The sequence below is a fragment of the Enhydra lutris genome, unplaced genomic scaffold, assembly GCF_002288905.1.
Source record: "Enhydra lutris kenyoni isolate GAN:26980312 unplaced genomic scaffold, ASM228890v2 scaffoldscaffold27, whole genome shotgun sequence".
In the NCBI taxonomy this organism is placed as follows: Eukaryota; Metazoa; Chordata; class Mammalia; order Carnivora; family Mustelidae; genus Enhydra; species Enhydra lutris.
The window spans coordinates 5138109-5154007 of NW_019154111.1; the positions used below are offsets into that span (position 1 = coordinate 5138109).

At 39.5% G+C, this 15899-nt stretch overlaps 1 protein-coding gene across 1 annotated transcript in view; it reads left to right on the forward strand.

Moving 5' to 3' along the window:
• LOC111151897 (KIAA1549 ortholog) overlaps nucleotides 1–15074 on the forward strand; it is a 130160-nt gene extending 115086 nt beyond the window's left edge. The window contains exons 21-22 of the mRNA XM_022510114.1: nucleotides 11932–12077; nucleotides 14092–15074. Coding sequence (XP_022365822.1) covers nucleotides 11932–12077; nucleotides 14092–14346 — 401 coding nt within the window. The 3' untranslated portion in view covers nucleotides 14347–15074. The remainder of the gene's footprint in view (nucleotides 1–11931; nucleotides 12078–14091) is intronic.
• Nucleotides 15075–15899: the final 825 nt, after the last annotated feature.

The following is a 15899-nucleotide window of genomic DNA, read 5'->3' on the forward strand; positions in this document are numbered from 1 at the left end:
GATCCTGGTGGAGGTGTAGGCAGGGGAAGTGGGAGGAAAGGGCGTCTGAGAGATCCCAGGACTGACGCCCTCTGGTTTGTTCCTGGGTCTGTGTCTCAGAAGCTGTCCCTTCACATGGAATTCACAACAGGACTCTTCCAGGGAAGACGTTTCTAAACTCTCACGGTACACTGAAAGATCTCTGGCTGGGCTCTTGGTGTGGCGTTAAAACAGTGTTTGTTTTAAAGAAGGCCTTTTTCCAGGGGCGCCTGGGTGGCTCAGTGGGTTAAAGCCTCTGCCTTCGGCTCAGGTCATGATCCCAGGGTCCCGGGATCAAGCCCCGCATGGGGCTCTCTGCTCAGCAGGGAGCCTGCTTCCCTTCCTCTCTCTCTCTAACTGCCTCTCTGCCTACTTGTGATCTCTGTCTGTCAAATAAATAAATAAAATCTTTAAAAAAAACAAAGAAGGCATTTTTCCAGCTTGTGATAAGCAGCTCTGGACATTGCTGGCCAGGGACCTGAGGGAGGTTTTTGTTTCATTTGTTCCTCATGACGAGGGTTGGTGCTCATAGGTGACAGGCAGGGCCCAGCAGGGCTGAGCTGAGGTTCCTACATGGCACTGGGCTGGTCTGCCCCAGCGGTTTACCTGAGAATTAAAAATGGCTTTTTAATTAATTATTTATTAAATTTAATTAATTATCATTAATTATGCAATCATTAATTAAATTTAATTAATTAAAAATTGCTATTTCTTGTCATGGAACCCCATCTCAAGAACAGTTGATACTATGAACGGCTGTTCATGGTTCCCAAAGCATCTGTGGAGTTTCTAAGATTCTAAGCCCTTTCTTTTTTTTTTTTTTTTTTTTAAAGATTTTATTTATTTATTTGATAGACACATCACAAGTAGGCAGAGAGGCAGGCAGAGAGAGAGGAAGGGAAGCAGGCTCCCTGCTGGACAGAGAGGCCAATGCGGAGCTCGATCCCAGGACCCTGGGATCATGACCTGAGCCGAAGGCAGAGGCTTTAACCCACTGAGCCACCCAGGCGCCCCTCTTTTTTTTTTTTTTTTTTTAATACAGCTCAGCGTACTCTGAAAAATCCTCAAATTTCATTCTACTGATCTATGTTTATTCCAAGGGCTCAAAGTCTCTCTGTTGTTTTCCTTTTTATTTTATTTTTATTTCTTCACCTTCCTGTTGGAAGCTTTAGTGAGGAGCCATGACATATTAAATAGCTTCCCTTTTTTTTTTTTTTTTTTTTTACTATTTTCTAACTTTCTGGATGATCCCTACCTTTATAATGTCATCAAGGAACCAGTTTAAGCCAATTTGAAACTTGTAATAATTGGTGGATAATTACCCATTATGGTTTCTTTGGAAGTTCTTGTATGTTGCATTATCAGTCAACCAAACAAATAATATATCTGGATGTCCGACAGGATTTCATATATTCTACACATGCCATGCTTACAGTCAGTTTTGTTTCTCCTGCTAATCATTGTTTATTGGAACATTGTTGTGTATTATATATCCCAAACAAAATTCAGACATATCCATCTTTACTCTAGAAGAATAGAGAAATGATACATATAGAACATTCGAAAAGGATATTATTTCTAATAATTTCTAATAAGAGATTAAGTTATGTAAAAACTTGTGATAGAAAATATTAAGATGTATTTTCTGACTGTGTAAAATGGTCAAATATGTCTATGTCTAAAAATTAGTAAAAGCAAAATAAAGATAGTATCTGGGGAAGTATTTAGCAGATACATAGGTCCATGAGGTGTTTTTATTAGAAGATGACTTGTATAAATTGATAAGTGGGCAGACTTCAGAGCATGAATGGGCAAAGGACAGGAAGAATGAATTCACAGAAGGAATATTTGTGTGGGGGTGTGTGTCACATGAAAGTAAACATACGAAAAATGCCCAGTTTTGAAAATTACTAAAGAAATGCACATTAAAACCATGGTGAGACACCATTTCAGTGTTCTATCTTTCCATAGTAACATAGCGTGACAACATTAGTACCCAATTTCTTGCTCTTTACAATGGGTGTAATGTGTTAGTACTTACCTCCTGTCGTTGTTTTGAAGATTACAGAAGAGAAAAGATATGAAGGGCTCAAAATAGGGCCTAGCATGTTGTAAACTCTCAGTGAATATCAGCTACAATTATTATGTTTTCAGTGGTGGCATAAACCCCTGAACATTTGGAAAGCAGCTGGGCAACACGACTTACTGAACTTTGGATTTGGTAATTCCACTTTTGAGAACCTAGGATTCTCCTCCCCAAAGAAATCCAAACACTGGGAAAAAACTACATGTGCAAAGATATTTATTAGTGCATTATTTATAATAGCAAACAGTTGTGAGCCCCCTAAATGTCTAGTAATAAGGGAATCAGTGAGTAAATTGTGGATCTATTTATTTATTATTAATTAATTCCTTAATTTCATTTTAGTTTTTTTTTTTTAAATTCCAGTATATTTAACATAAAGGGTTATATGAGTTTCAGGCATACAGTATAGTGATGCAGCATTTCTGTACATTACTCAGTGCTCATCATGGTAACCAAGTTTATCTCTTTTGCCTATTTCACCCATCCCTCACCTCCCTTCTCTGCTAACCATCTGTTTGTTCTCCATAGTTAAGAATTTGTTATTTTGTTTGTCTCTTTTTTCTTTGTTTATGTGTTTCGTTTCTTAAATTCCACATGAGTTTAATTGTATGATATTTATCTTCCTCTGATGGACTTATTTCCCTTAGCATTACATCCTCTAGCTCCATCCATGTCATCGCAAATTGCAAGATTTCATTCTTTTTTATGGCTAAGTAATATTCCAGTGTATACACACACCACCTCTTCTTTTTTTTTTAATTAAAAAAATTTTTTTTCAGTGTTCCAAGATCCATTGTTTATGCACCACACGAGTGCTCCATGCAATACGTGCCCTCCTTAATACCACCTTTTCTTTACCCATTCATCTATGGTTGGATACTCGGGTTGCTTTCATAACTTGGCTATTGCAAATACTGCTGCTATAAACATAGAGATGCATATATCTTTTTGCATTAATGTTTTCATTTCTTTGGGTAGATACCACTAGTGGAATTACTGGATTGTAGAATAGTTCCATTTTTAATTTTTTGAGGAAACTCCCTACTATTTTCCAGAGTGGCTCCACCAGTTTGCATTCGAAGCAAAAGTGTGCAAGGGTTCCTTTTTTCTCTGTCTTCTTGTCAACACCCGTTGCTTTGTGTTTTTTGTTTTTTGTTCTTACTTTAGCCATTCTGACAGGTGTGAGGTGATATCTCATTGCAGTTTTGATCTGCGTTTTCCTGATGATGAGTGATGTTGGGCATCTTTTCCTGGGACTGGATATCTTCTTGACAGAAGTGTCTGTTCATGTCTTTTGCCCATTTTAAATTGGATTATTTGTGGGGTTTTTTTTGTTTTGTTTTTTGTTTTGGTTTTGGTACTGAGTTGTATCAGTTCTTTCTATACTTAGGATACTAACCCTTTGTAGGATATGTCACTTGGAAATATCATTTCCCATGTCATAGGTTGCCTTTATTTATTTATTTATTTATTTCAGTTAGCTAGCATATAGTACCTCATTAGTTTTTGATGTAGTGTTCAACGATTCATTGGTTGTATATGACACCCTCCTTTGCTGTGCAAAAGCTTTTTATTTATCCCAATAGTTTATTTTTGTTTTTGTTGCACTTGCTCAGGAGACGTATCTAGAAAAATGCTGCTGTGGCTCATGTCAAAGAAGTCACTGCCTGTACTTTCTTCTAGGATTTTTGTGGTTTCAGGTCTCACATTTAGGTGTTTAATCCATTTTCATTTTATTTTTGTTTGTGGTTTAAGAAAGTGGTCCAGTTTCATTCTTTTGCATGCTGCCGTCCAGTTTTGCCAACACCATTTGCTGAAGAGACTGTCTTTTTCCCATTGCATGTCCTTGCTTCCTTTGTTGAAGATTAGTTGACCATCTGACTGTGGGTTTATTTCTTGGCTCTCTGTTCTGTACCACTCATCTATGTGTCTTTTTGTGCCAGTACCAAACTATTTTGATCAGTATATTTTGTAGTATATCTTGAAATCTGGGATTGCGAGATCTCCAGTTTTGTTCTTATTTTTCAAGATTGCTTTGGCTATTTAGGGTCTTTTATGGTTCCATACAAATTTTAGGATCATTTGTTCTAGTTCTTTGAAAAATACTGTTGGTATTTTGATAGGTATATTTGATAGGGATTGCATTAAATCTGTAGATTGCTTTGGGTAGTATGGACATTTTAGCAATATTTGTTATCCCAATCCATGAGCATGGACTATCTTACATTTTAGTGTGTCGTCTTCAGTTTCTTCCATCAGTGTTGTATGGTTTTCAGAATACAGGTCATTTACCTCTTTGGTTAAGTTTATTCCTAGGTATTGTATTATTTTTGGTGCCATTATAAATGGGATTGTTTTCTTAATTTCTCTTTCTGATACTTCAATATTAGGATATAGAAATGCAGCAGATTTCTGCATATTGATTTTGTATCCTGTGACCTTACTGATTAATTTATCAGTTCTAGTAGTTTTTTGGTGGAGTCTTTGGGGTTTTCTATACATAGTATCATATCTCTGCAAATAGTGAAAGTTTTACTTCTTCCTTACCAATCTGAATGCCTTTTATTTCTTTTTGTTGTATAATTGCTATGGCTAGGACTTCCAGTACTATGCTGAATAAAAGTGGTTAGTGGACATCCTTGTCTTGTTCCTCTTGATCTTAGGGGAAAATCTCTCAGTTTTTCACCATTGAGTATGATGTTGGCTGTGGGTTTTTCATATCTGGCCTTTATTATGGTGAGGTATGTTCCCTCTAAATATAGTTTTTTGAGGGTTCTTATCAGGAATAGATGTTGTACTTCAGTGCTTTTTCTGCCTCTACTGAAGTGATCATATTGTTCTTTACTCTTGTTGATGTGATGTATCACATTGATTTATTTAGCAATATTGAATTACCCTTGTATCCTAAGAACAAATCCCACTTGATTGTGGTGAATTATTTTTTAAATGCATTGTTGGATTTGGCTTTCTCATATTTTCTGAGGAGTTTTGCCTTCATGTTCATCAGTGATATTGGCCTGTTGTGTGTGTTTGTGTGTGTGTGTGTGTGTGTGTGTGAGAGAGAGAGAGAGAGAGAGATGTCTTTATCAGGGTAATGCTAGCCTTGTAGAATAAATTTGGAAGATTTCCTTCCTCTTCTGTTTTCTTGGAATAGTTTGAACAAAATAGGTATTAACTCTTTCTTAAATGTTTGGTAGAATTTGGGGCACCTCGGTGGCTCTGTCAGTTAAGTGTCTGACTCTTGATTTTGGCTCAGGTCATGATCTCAGGGCCATGGGATTAAGCCCCACACTCAGCAGGAAGTCTGCTTGGGATTCTCACTCTCTCTCTGCTCTTCCCCACCCATCTCTCTCAAATAAATGAATAAATCTTAAAAAAATAAATAAATAAATGTTTGGGTGCCTGGGTGGCTCAGTTGGTTGAGTGACTGCTTTCAGCTCAGGTTATGATCCTGGAGTACCGGGATCGAGTCCCTCATCGGGCTCCCAGCTCCATGGGGAGTCTGCTTCTCCTTCTGACCTCTCTCATGCTCTATCTCTCTCTCTCAAATAAATAAATAAAATCTTTAAAAAAATTTTTAAAAATGTTTGGTAGAATTCATCTGTGAAGCCATCTAGTTCTGGATTTCTGTTGGTTGGGACTTTTTTGATTACTGATTCAATTCCATCACTGTTAATTGGTCTGTTCAAATTTTCTGTTTCTTCTTGATTCAGTTTTAGGAGGTTATATGTTTCTAAGAATTTATCCATTTCTTCTAGATTGTCCAATTTGTTGGCATATAATTTTTTTTTATTATATTCTCTTATAATCCTTTGTATTTCTGTGGTGTTGGTTATTACTTTTTCATTTATGGTTTTGTTTGAGTCTTTTCTTTTCTTTCTTTCTTTCTTTTTTTTTTTAATGATTCTGGCCAAAGGTTTTTCAATTTTGTTGACAGTTTCAAAGAACTGGCTCCTAGTTTCTATTGATCTGTTCTACTTTTTGTTTGTTTGTTTTTGTTTTTAGTTTCTACTTTGTTTATTTGTGCTCTGATCTTTTTTATTTTCTTCCTTTTACTGGTTTTAGGTTTAGTTTGTTCTTTCTCTAGCTCCTTTAGGTGTAAGGTTAGGTTGTTTGAGATTTTCTTCTTGAAATATGCCTGTATTGCAATAAACTTCCCTCTTAGATCAGCTTTCACTGCTTTCCAAAGATTTTGGGCCATTGTATGTGTGTTTGTTTGTTTCATTTGTCTCCATGTGTTTTTTGATTTCCTCTTTGATTTCTTGGTCAACCCATCCCTTGTTTAGCAGCATTTTATTTAACTTCCATGTATTTGTGATCTTTCCATATTTTTTTCTTGTGGTTGACTTTCATAGCATGCATAAAAGATGCATGGTATGACTTCAGTCTTTCTGAATTTGTTGAGACTTGTTTTGTGGCTTAACATATGATCTGTTCTGCAGAATGTTCCATGTGCATTTGAAAAGAATGTGTATGCTGTTTTAGGATGGAATGTTCTGAATCTGTTAGATCCCAGGGGTCCAATGTGTCATTCAAAGCTACTGTGTCCTTGTTGATGTTCTGTTTGGATGCTCTATCCATTGATGTAAGTGGGGTGTTTTAGTTCCCTACAATTTTATTGGATTGCTGTCGATAATTTGTGTATATTTGTTAATAGCTGTTTTCTGTATTTGGGTGCTCTTTTTGTTTTTTAACATTTTATTTTTATTTATTTGACAGAGAAAGAGATCACAAGTAGGCAGAGAGGTGGGGGGAAGCAGGCTTCCTGCTGAGCAGACAGCCCAATTTGGGGGCTCAATCCCAGGACCCTGGGATCATGACCTGAGCTGAAGCCAGAGGCTTAACCCACTGAGCCACCCAGGTGCCCCATGGGTGCTCTTATATTGGTTGCATAAATATTTACAATTGTTGTATCTTCATTTTGGATTGTTTCCTCTATGATTATGTAGTGTTTTTCTTTGTCTTTTGTTACAGTTTTTGTCTTAAAGTCTGTTTTATCTGATATAAATATTCCTATCCCAGCTTTCTTTTCACTTCCATTTGCATGATATATATTTTTTCATTTCTATACTTTCAATCTGTATGGGTCTTAGGTCTGAAATGGGTCTTTTGTAGGCAGCATATTTTTGGTTTTTTTAATCCATTCTGTTCCCCTCCCCATGTCTTTTGAATGTTGCATTTAGTCCATTTACATTCAAAATAATTATTGATAAGTATGTACTTACTGTCATTTTGTCACTTGTTTTATGGTTGTTTTGTAGTTCTTCTCTATTCCCTTCTCTTGCTCTCTTATCTCTTGGTGGCCTGGCTTAATTTAGTGATATACTTGAATTCCCTTCTCTTCATTTTTTTTCAGATCCATTACTGATTTTTTCTTATGGTTACCATTAGGTTTATATATAACATCTTATGCATATTGCAGTCTATTTTAACTTGATGGTCATTTAAGTTTGAACCCATTCTAAAAGCACTACATTTTTACTCTTCACCCTTCCATGTTTTAGGTAAATGGTGTCATACTTCGCATCCATTTATTTTGTGAATCCCTTGACTGATTTTTATAGATATACTTAATTTGTACTGCTTTTGTGCCTCCTACTGTTCTTATTTTTGCTATGGTCTCATTTCTACTCCAAGTCCCCTTTAACATTTCTTGTAGGGCTAGTTTAGTGGTGATGAATTCCTTTAACTTTTGTTTGTCTGGGAGACTCTTTATCTCTCTTTGTATTGTGAATCATAGCCTTGATAGTTAGAATATTCTTGGTTGCAGGCTTTTTTTTTTTTTTTTTTTTTTTTTTCTTTCAGCACTTTGAATATGTCATTTCACTCCCTTTTGGTCTGCAAAGTTTCCATTGATAGCTATATGGGGCTTCCCTTGTATGTAACTGTTTTCTTTTCTCTTGCTCTTTTTGAAACTCTCTGTTTATCACAATTTTCTTGCGATTTTAATTACTGTGTGTTTTGTTTTGGACCTCCTTTGGTTGGTTTTATTGAAAGCTCTCTGTGCTTCTAAGATCTGAATTTCTTTTTCCTTCCCCAGATTTGGGAAGTTTTCAGCTATTTCTTCAAATATATTTTCTGCCCCCTTTTCTCTCTCTTCTTCTGGGATCCTTATAATGCAAATATTGTACTTGATGGTGTTCCTGAGTTCCCTTAATCTAGACTCATTTTTTATGATTCTTTTTTTCTCTCTCCCCTGTTCAACTTGATTGTTTTCCACTACTCTGTCCTCCAGAAATTTCAGTGACTGAGTTTTTCATCTCTGATTCATTCTTTATGTTTTCTATCTCTTTGTTGAGGGTCTCACCGAGATCCTCCACTCACTTCTCAAGTCCAGTGAGTATCTTTATGATTATTACTTTCAATTCTTTATCTGGCGGGGTGCCTAGGTGGCTCAATTGTTAGGCATCTGGCTTTGGCTCAGGTCATGATCCCAGAGTCCTGGGATCAAGTCCTGTGTCAGGCTCCCTGCTCAGTGGGAAGCCTGCTTCTCTCTCTCCCACTCCCCTTGCTTGTGTTCCTTCTCTCACTGTCTCTGTCTCTCTGTCAAATAAATAAATAAAATCTTTAAAAAAAAATTCTTTATCTGGCATATTACTTATCTCTCTTTCATTTAGCTTTCTTGCTGTGATTTTGTCCTCACTTGCATTTGGGACATAGTCCTCTTTCTCCTCATTTTGTCTAACTCTCTGTGTCTGTTTCTGTGTGTTAGGAAAGTCAGCTATATCTTCTGCTCTTGAAAGTAGTGGTCTTATGAAGAAGAGGTGCTGTAGTGCCCTGCAGTGTCCTCTGTTCACCAGAACCTGGTGCTTAAGGGGTATCTCCTGAGCACCTCCTGCGTGAGAGAGCCCCCTACGTTGTGGCTGTGCTATTTTTGCCTTCAGTGCAGTTGTTGGTGATGGCTCTCATTGCCTGTTGTGGGCAAGATTTGGACCCTTGTTGTTAATGGGCCATTTGGGACCACTGGGCTTGTTTTGGGTCAGACCAGGTGTTTGCCAGAGATATAGTAGCACTGAACTGCAGGGCACTTTCCCTGTGTTGTCTGCTTAGAAGCTTTTCTTGGTTAGCGAGGCTTGCAGTCACCACAGATGCCTGCCCCCAGCCCACTGCTGGGATCCCAGTTGGACTGCTGTGCATGTGGTTATCTTCCTCTCACTCCAGAGCAGGAATCCCTTTCTGAGTGGTGCTGATCCCCGTCAGGGCTGCTTGCTTACTGCCATGCTATGACACTTCTTTGTATGGATTCCTGCCAAGGTGGGTTGGAGGGAGTGTGTCTGCAGGAGGATACAGGAACAGTGTGCCCAGTGTTAGCAGAGCTTCTCAGTTCTGCCTGGGGAGGAACCTGGAGCTTCTTTGGAGAGGTGCTAAGGACAGGTAGGAGGTGGTGGGTCCACAGAAGTGTGTGGGGACAGAGGGCACTGTTAGGGAGCTAGGTGGAGAGGATTTGTGCTGTGCTGGTTCCTGCAGGTGTCACCTATATGTAGGCTGGGAGTGGTGGGCAGGGAAGTGGCATCTCTATACCCCAGGCGTTTTACAAACTGCTGCCCCTATGCTGTATCAAAGTGGGCTGTTTTTGCGCTGTCTCTTTAAGGGTGGGGACTCAGTTTCCTCTCACTCTCTGGCTTCCAGAGTTGAGCCTATTCATTTTTAAAGTTCTAGGTCTTAAACCCCACTGATTATAAGAATTCATGAAGTTAAGACCCTCTGGTTTTCGAAGCCAAATGATATGGGGATTATATTCCCAGTGCAGGCCTGCTGTGCCTGGGGTGCCTGAGCTGGAGTCTTCTCCTCTCCCTTCTCTGTGCTTGCAGTGACCCTCCTCCTGAGGACAGTCTGGAGGGTTGGTTTGGTTCCTGACTGCATCTCTGCCCTACCTACCCTTTCTGATGTGGCTCCTTCTCTGTGTTTAGCTGTGGAGAGTCTGTTCTGCCAGTCTTCGGGTCATTTTCCGGGTTATTTACCCTGATGTGGGTGTTCTCTAGGTGTATCTGTGGAATGAAGTGAGCTTAAGGTTCTACTTCACCATCTTTCCTAGAAGTCCCCAGTTGTGCAGCTCTTTAAAATGAAGAGCTCAGAAAGAATAAAAAAAAAAAGAGGGTTTTAAGATTTCCCAATTGCCTCTTACTTTTATGGTACTTGACCTATTTTATCTCTTTCAGTTCTTGAAATAACATCATGAGGTGAATTTTTTATCCCCATTTGAGAATTGAGGCATCAAGGCTCCGTGGGAGTGGTAGCCAGCTGCCCAGGGTCACAGTGGCGGGGCTGGAATGCAAACCCAGGTTTCCTGCGTGTGATGCCCCACTTGCATCGTGGGGAAAGCCTGTGCTGTAACATTAAATTAACAAAGCAAGATACAGAACTGTGTCTCAATTAGGATTTCAACTACCACTGTAGTTTTAACACAAAGGTATGCTTTTCTGTCTACGTACTTGTCTGCACCTTGGTAAACGCTGGAGAACAGTGTGCTGCATTTTTTGTTCTTTGTAGGATTTGCTGAATGTGTGTTGGGCAAACAGTATTGATGGTCCTAATAATTTTAATAACTATATAAAACTTCAGTAACTGCCAAGAGTTTCTACAGGGTACATTGCTCTGATAGGAGCCAGGCAGGTTTTTTCTGACCTTTAGTTATTAGATATCCAAATAAAATTGTGGTATTCCTTTTTTTTTTTCTTTAATGTATTTGGTTAATGGAGGCTGTTAATTTGATAGGTCGAGTAGGAGAGAACTGGAAGGTGGAGAGGCCCACCTCCCCTACCTCTGTGAAATCTCTGAACCTTGTAGGACCGGTCCGCAGAGCACAGTTGTATTTTATGATCTGAGAAGCTTTAGGATACAAGTATTTTATTTCACAGTGCTTAAAGATCACTTTTTTCCTCCCTTAATCTATGAAATAGGGATATATTCATATACCAGAAGTTGATGGAGGAGAAAATATGTCATTTATAGCCCAGCCTTCATAGCTACTTGAGACTACAGCATGTCTACCTGTGGAGCATGTGCTCTAGAGAGACTCCTGGCTTTAGCCATCAGTATACCTCACTGGGGAAGCTGGGGGGAGGGGGCCTTAAATTTTTAATTATGACATAGCCAAGTTATGGGAAAAATATGAGTATAGTGAAAATAAATGTACTTAAACATTCTGAAAGGAAAGAGATAGGCACCCTGCCTTTTAAGAAAAAAAAATGCATATTGTATTTTCTCTCCTTGTGAGTCTCAAAATCACGAGCAAGAAGGAACTATGTTACATCTTTATGACTCCAAAACATTTCACTCATTTTTTCTAAGTAAGATCATCCTTATTTGTAACCTTTATAGAAATGAACAGAAGGGCCCTCTATTATAGCCATTATACCCTGTCCTTTGATGTCTAGCCAGGAAAATAAGAACATCACTGTATTCAATGGAAATAAGAGCCCATGAACCAAGAAGCTCATGGTCTGTTTTCCGTAGGAAATGTTGTTCTCTGGAGATAGAATTGGTGCCATGTTTGAACAATGCTTGTATCCCTTGTCCCTAAGGAAGAGCTGTGGTCAGAACTGAAGTGTCTTGTGCACAAGTGTCCAACTCTTGGTTTCAGCTCAGGTCATGATTTCATGTCGTGAGATTGAGCCCATGTGTTGGGCTCCCTGCTCAGTGGGGAGTCTGCTGGAGATTCTCTGTCTCTCTCTCCCTTTTCTTCCGCCCCTCCTCTCTTTCTCAAATAAATAAATCTAAAAACAAAACCAAAACAAAAAACAAACAAACAAAAAACTGGAGTGTCTTGCCAGGCAGCCTCACTTCCCAACAAGTGGTGACCAGCCTGTCCCACTGTGTTCCTTCAGGCTCCCAGATTCAGCACCTGACACAGGTGGGAATTGCAAGCAGAATTGGAGCCCAGCCAGTGGAAATCCCACCCAGCAGAGGCGGCCAGTATGGGGGACCCGGCTGGCCTTCATATGGGGAGGATGAAGCTGGCCGAAGAGAGGCTGTGAGTATCTTGTGTTTGGGTCATCACTGAAAACTCAGACATAATCATTAAATTTAGCTGCTTCTGCTTTGAGGATCCCTTTTTAAAACCTACATAAAAAAAAAAAAAAAAAAAAAAAAGATTTAACCTCTCTCCCTTTTCTCTGCGAGTGTATTTTTGCTTGCAGTTTTTAAGTAGTAAATTCCCACCCACCCAGGGTGGCTGAGTAATTACACTGAACTTATAGAAAGCATATAATTTTACCTGAGGCAGATTTCAGGCTTAAAGTAGTGAATTTTTGAAAATAACCTTTTAAAAAGATAGTAAAAGTGATACTCATTACAGAAAATCTGGACAGAGACCTATAAGTAACAGCTACCTTTAAAATTTTTCTAATTTTCTTTATCAGTTAAAAAAATTTTTTTTTCTAATTTTTATATAATGTGGTAAAACACACATAATATAAAATTTGCCATCTTAGATACTTTTAAGTATACAGTTCAGTGGTTTTAAGTACATCCACGATGTCACGCTACTATCTCCACCATCTATCTCCATAGTATTTTTCATCTTATAAAGTGGAAATTCTTTGCTCATTAAACACTAAGTGCATTTGCCCTCCCCCGCTCCCAACCCCGGCTGCAGGCAACCACAGTTGTACTTTCTGACTCTGATTTTGACTTTCAAGTAGTGAATTTGAACCTGTAGGTGACTAAAATCTGGACTTGATCTTTGGCGTTACTGGGTAAATTTGCATGATCTTACATACCTACTTGCTCCCCATTTATGGTTTGTTGTGGGTTTATCCACATCATTTCCGTTATGACCCCCCCCCGCCACGGAGTTGCTTCAGCCATAAGCTCACAATTTGGGGGTCCCAAGGCACAGTTTCTCTTAGAGGCTTCTCATCCCTTTGATCACCTTTATAGGGATGGGATCAATACAGGCACAGATGCTCTCCTTTGTTTTTCTCAAGAATTTTACATGCATTTACATGTCTTTCCAGCAAATGCACTAAATTATTTTCCTGACTGGAGGCTTCTACTACTCAGTGAAAGAAAATTAATTTGAGAATATAATTTTACTCCAATAGATACATTGTTATACTTTGAATTTCAGGTGTCTGCTTTACATTGCTGACCTTTTTCTGCCTTCATTGTGCCTAACTTATTTTCATAAGGTATTTTGGATTTTCCTATCAAACCCGGTGTTTACTTGACACCGACACTTTATCACTATTTGGAAACGTGAGGGCTTGAATGCCATGTTTACCAGGAGACTTACTTTTTAACATCAGTGAAACCACAGATTTAGTACTCATGTATATATCTAAAGAGAGATTTTTCACTGAAAAAATTTGAAAAAAATCACTGAAAAGTACAATAATTCTAGTCAATGGATGCCCAATTAATTTATATTATGCAAATATAAGCAAAACTGTTGTGTGTCCTAGTGCAGGTAACTTTTTAAAGAAAAGGCTGTGCAGAAGAGTCAGTAGATACACATAAATAAAATAGAAAATGACTTTGTGACATTCCCCATGTGCTGTGGTCCCTGTGTGTGTTACATGCACACCCTCCCAGGGCTTGAGTCCCAGAGCAAAGCAGTTCTTGTCAATCTCTCTGCAAGTACCTGCTCGTCTCTTCCAACTCTCGGATACTCTCATCTGACCCTTCACCTCCACAGGACACCCCAGCTCTCCAGGTCCATTCCTGTTATCCCAGTGGGCCCCTCCCTTGCACACACACGGGCACTGAGACTTGGCCAACCTCATCATTCTTTCTGTCTGCCTTTAAGCCAGTATTTAATAGGCACCTGTTAAGTTCAGGGCTTGTTTTTTTGTACTGCTCTCCCTCCAGCAGTTCTTCCACAGTTTCTATATTCCATCCCGGGGGCCTTCTTGGAGGGCCACGTTCGGTGGGAGGTGGGCAGGAGGAGTTCAAGTCCCGGGGGCACGCCCACCACCAGTTTGAATGGGATTTTCCCTCCTGTGCTTCCCTGGGAAGCCCAGTGACGTTTGCCGTGTTTTTTTCAGACGCATGTGCTTGGACATCAGGAGTACTCTAACTCACCGCTATTCCAGGTGCCAAGGACTTCAGGCAGGGAGCCCTCCGCTCCTCCCGGGAACCTCCCACACAGGGGGCTGCAGGGCGCGGGGCTGACTTACACCACCAGCTCCACGGAAGACCTCCAGCCCGGCCACTCTTCAGCTTCACTCATCAAAGCGATCCGCGAGGAGCTGCTCCGGCTTTCCCAGAAACAGACCGCCGTGCAGAACTTCCACAGCTGATCGGCATCACCTTGCAAATTTGCCAAGTATCCGCTTCCCGTGGAAGCAAGACTAAACGGAAATCAATGAAATGGGTGTTGGTGAGAGAACGCGCCTCTCCTGGGCTAGGTGCCCATGCGAGGGAGCAAGCGGCAAGTTAGAAGATGCCATAAGTCACAGGACGGCTCACGATGCTTTTAATAAGTGGGCAATTTTTTGACCACTTGGGTTGTAGTCGACATGTACATACTTTTGGCCAAAAGCCAGCAGCATTTCGTGAAGGCAAACCACAAACCTAAGCTAACGAAAAAAAAATCACTAAATTCGTCTCCTTTTTAAAGGTAAAAGGTGGAAATGTGTAGATGGTATAGGGATGGAACAGAATCGAGCATTTCCTTGGGAAAGTGTGATTCAGACTGGTTTGTATGGCGAACTTGCTGCTTTGTTTTCTGAGAAAAGAGATTTGAAGACATTTTATTAACAGCTTGATTTCCCTCTTTTTCTCCATAGGAACTTATTTTAATAGTCATATTAACAACAAAAATACTAAGACTGTTTGGGAATTAAAAAAGCTACTAGTGAGAAACCAAATGATAGATTGTAGAGCCTGATGATTCCAAAAGAAGCCATCATCTGCATTTTTCCTTCTTCTTCTGGTGCTACAGCTCTGAGGGCCCCTCCACCTTTATGTCTGTGAAATGCAACTTTGGCTTTTGCAGTAGAAGAACACGCTGAAGATTTCATTTTGTTCTAGAAAGAAAAAAAACAACCAGCCTCCCAAACGGGGTGGGGGGGCGCTTGGGGGAAAGTTTAATATTTATTTGGTTATTCAAAATACATATTGAAGTTTAGATTTACATTCTTAATTGTATTTGCTGTTTATTAATTGGGCGCATGCAAGTACCAACAACATCCCATTTCGGTGCATGCTGTCATTAAGGCCAGACCTACAGAAGGAGGCTTTCAGGAGGTCATAACCAATCCTTGCACTTGGCTGATGAGTTGCTCACAAATTATGTTTGAATGAGAAAAAAATTATTTACCAAAACTACCGGGGCCAACAAATTGTTATTCACAAGTACATTTCTAGTAATCACATTCTCTGTGTTCAAGACCTGGAAATGGAACAGAGTTCAATCCAGCCTTTCAGTAATAAATCAAGAAATGTAAAGAAGAGCTTTGAGGACCACAAGGGAAAGGCAAGAGTTGCTCCTGGTTTCTGATTTTATTGTGCATGACCACTAAGTGACTGTTAAAACCATCTTATGTTCTTGGGGCCTGACAGAGGGTACCATCTGTCTTGAGATTCACTCCTGAAGTAAACATTTCCCTACTTCCCAAGCTAGAGTAAGGAATATAATAACAAGGGCCATTCTTTTTTCTGATACCTGAGTGAAGCGCAGAGGAAAACCATAACAGATTTCCACTAGGAATCCTTTTTTATTAGATTCGCTAATACTTTTGATGAACGACAGATAAACAGAGATTTGGAGCTCTGATGAATCAAAATCTGTAACAAATTTTAAGAACTCTGAAACAGCTAAAATAGGTTTCTGAAGTGTAATCACTGGGGG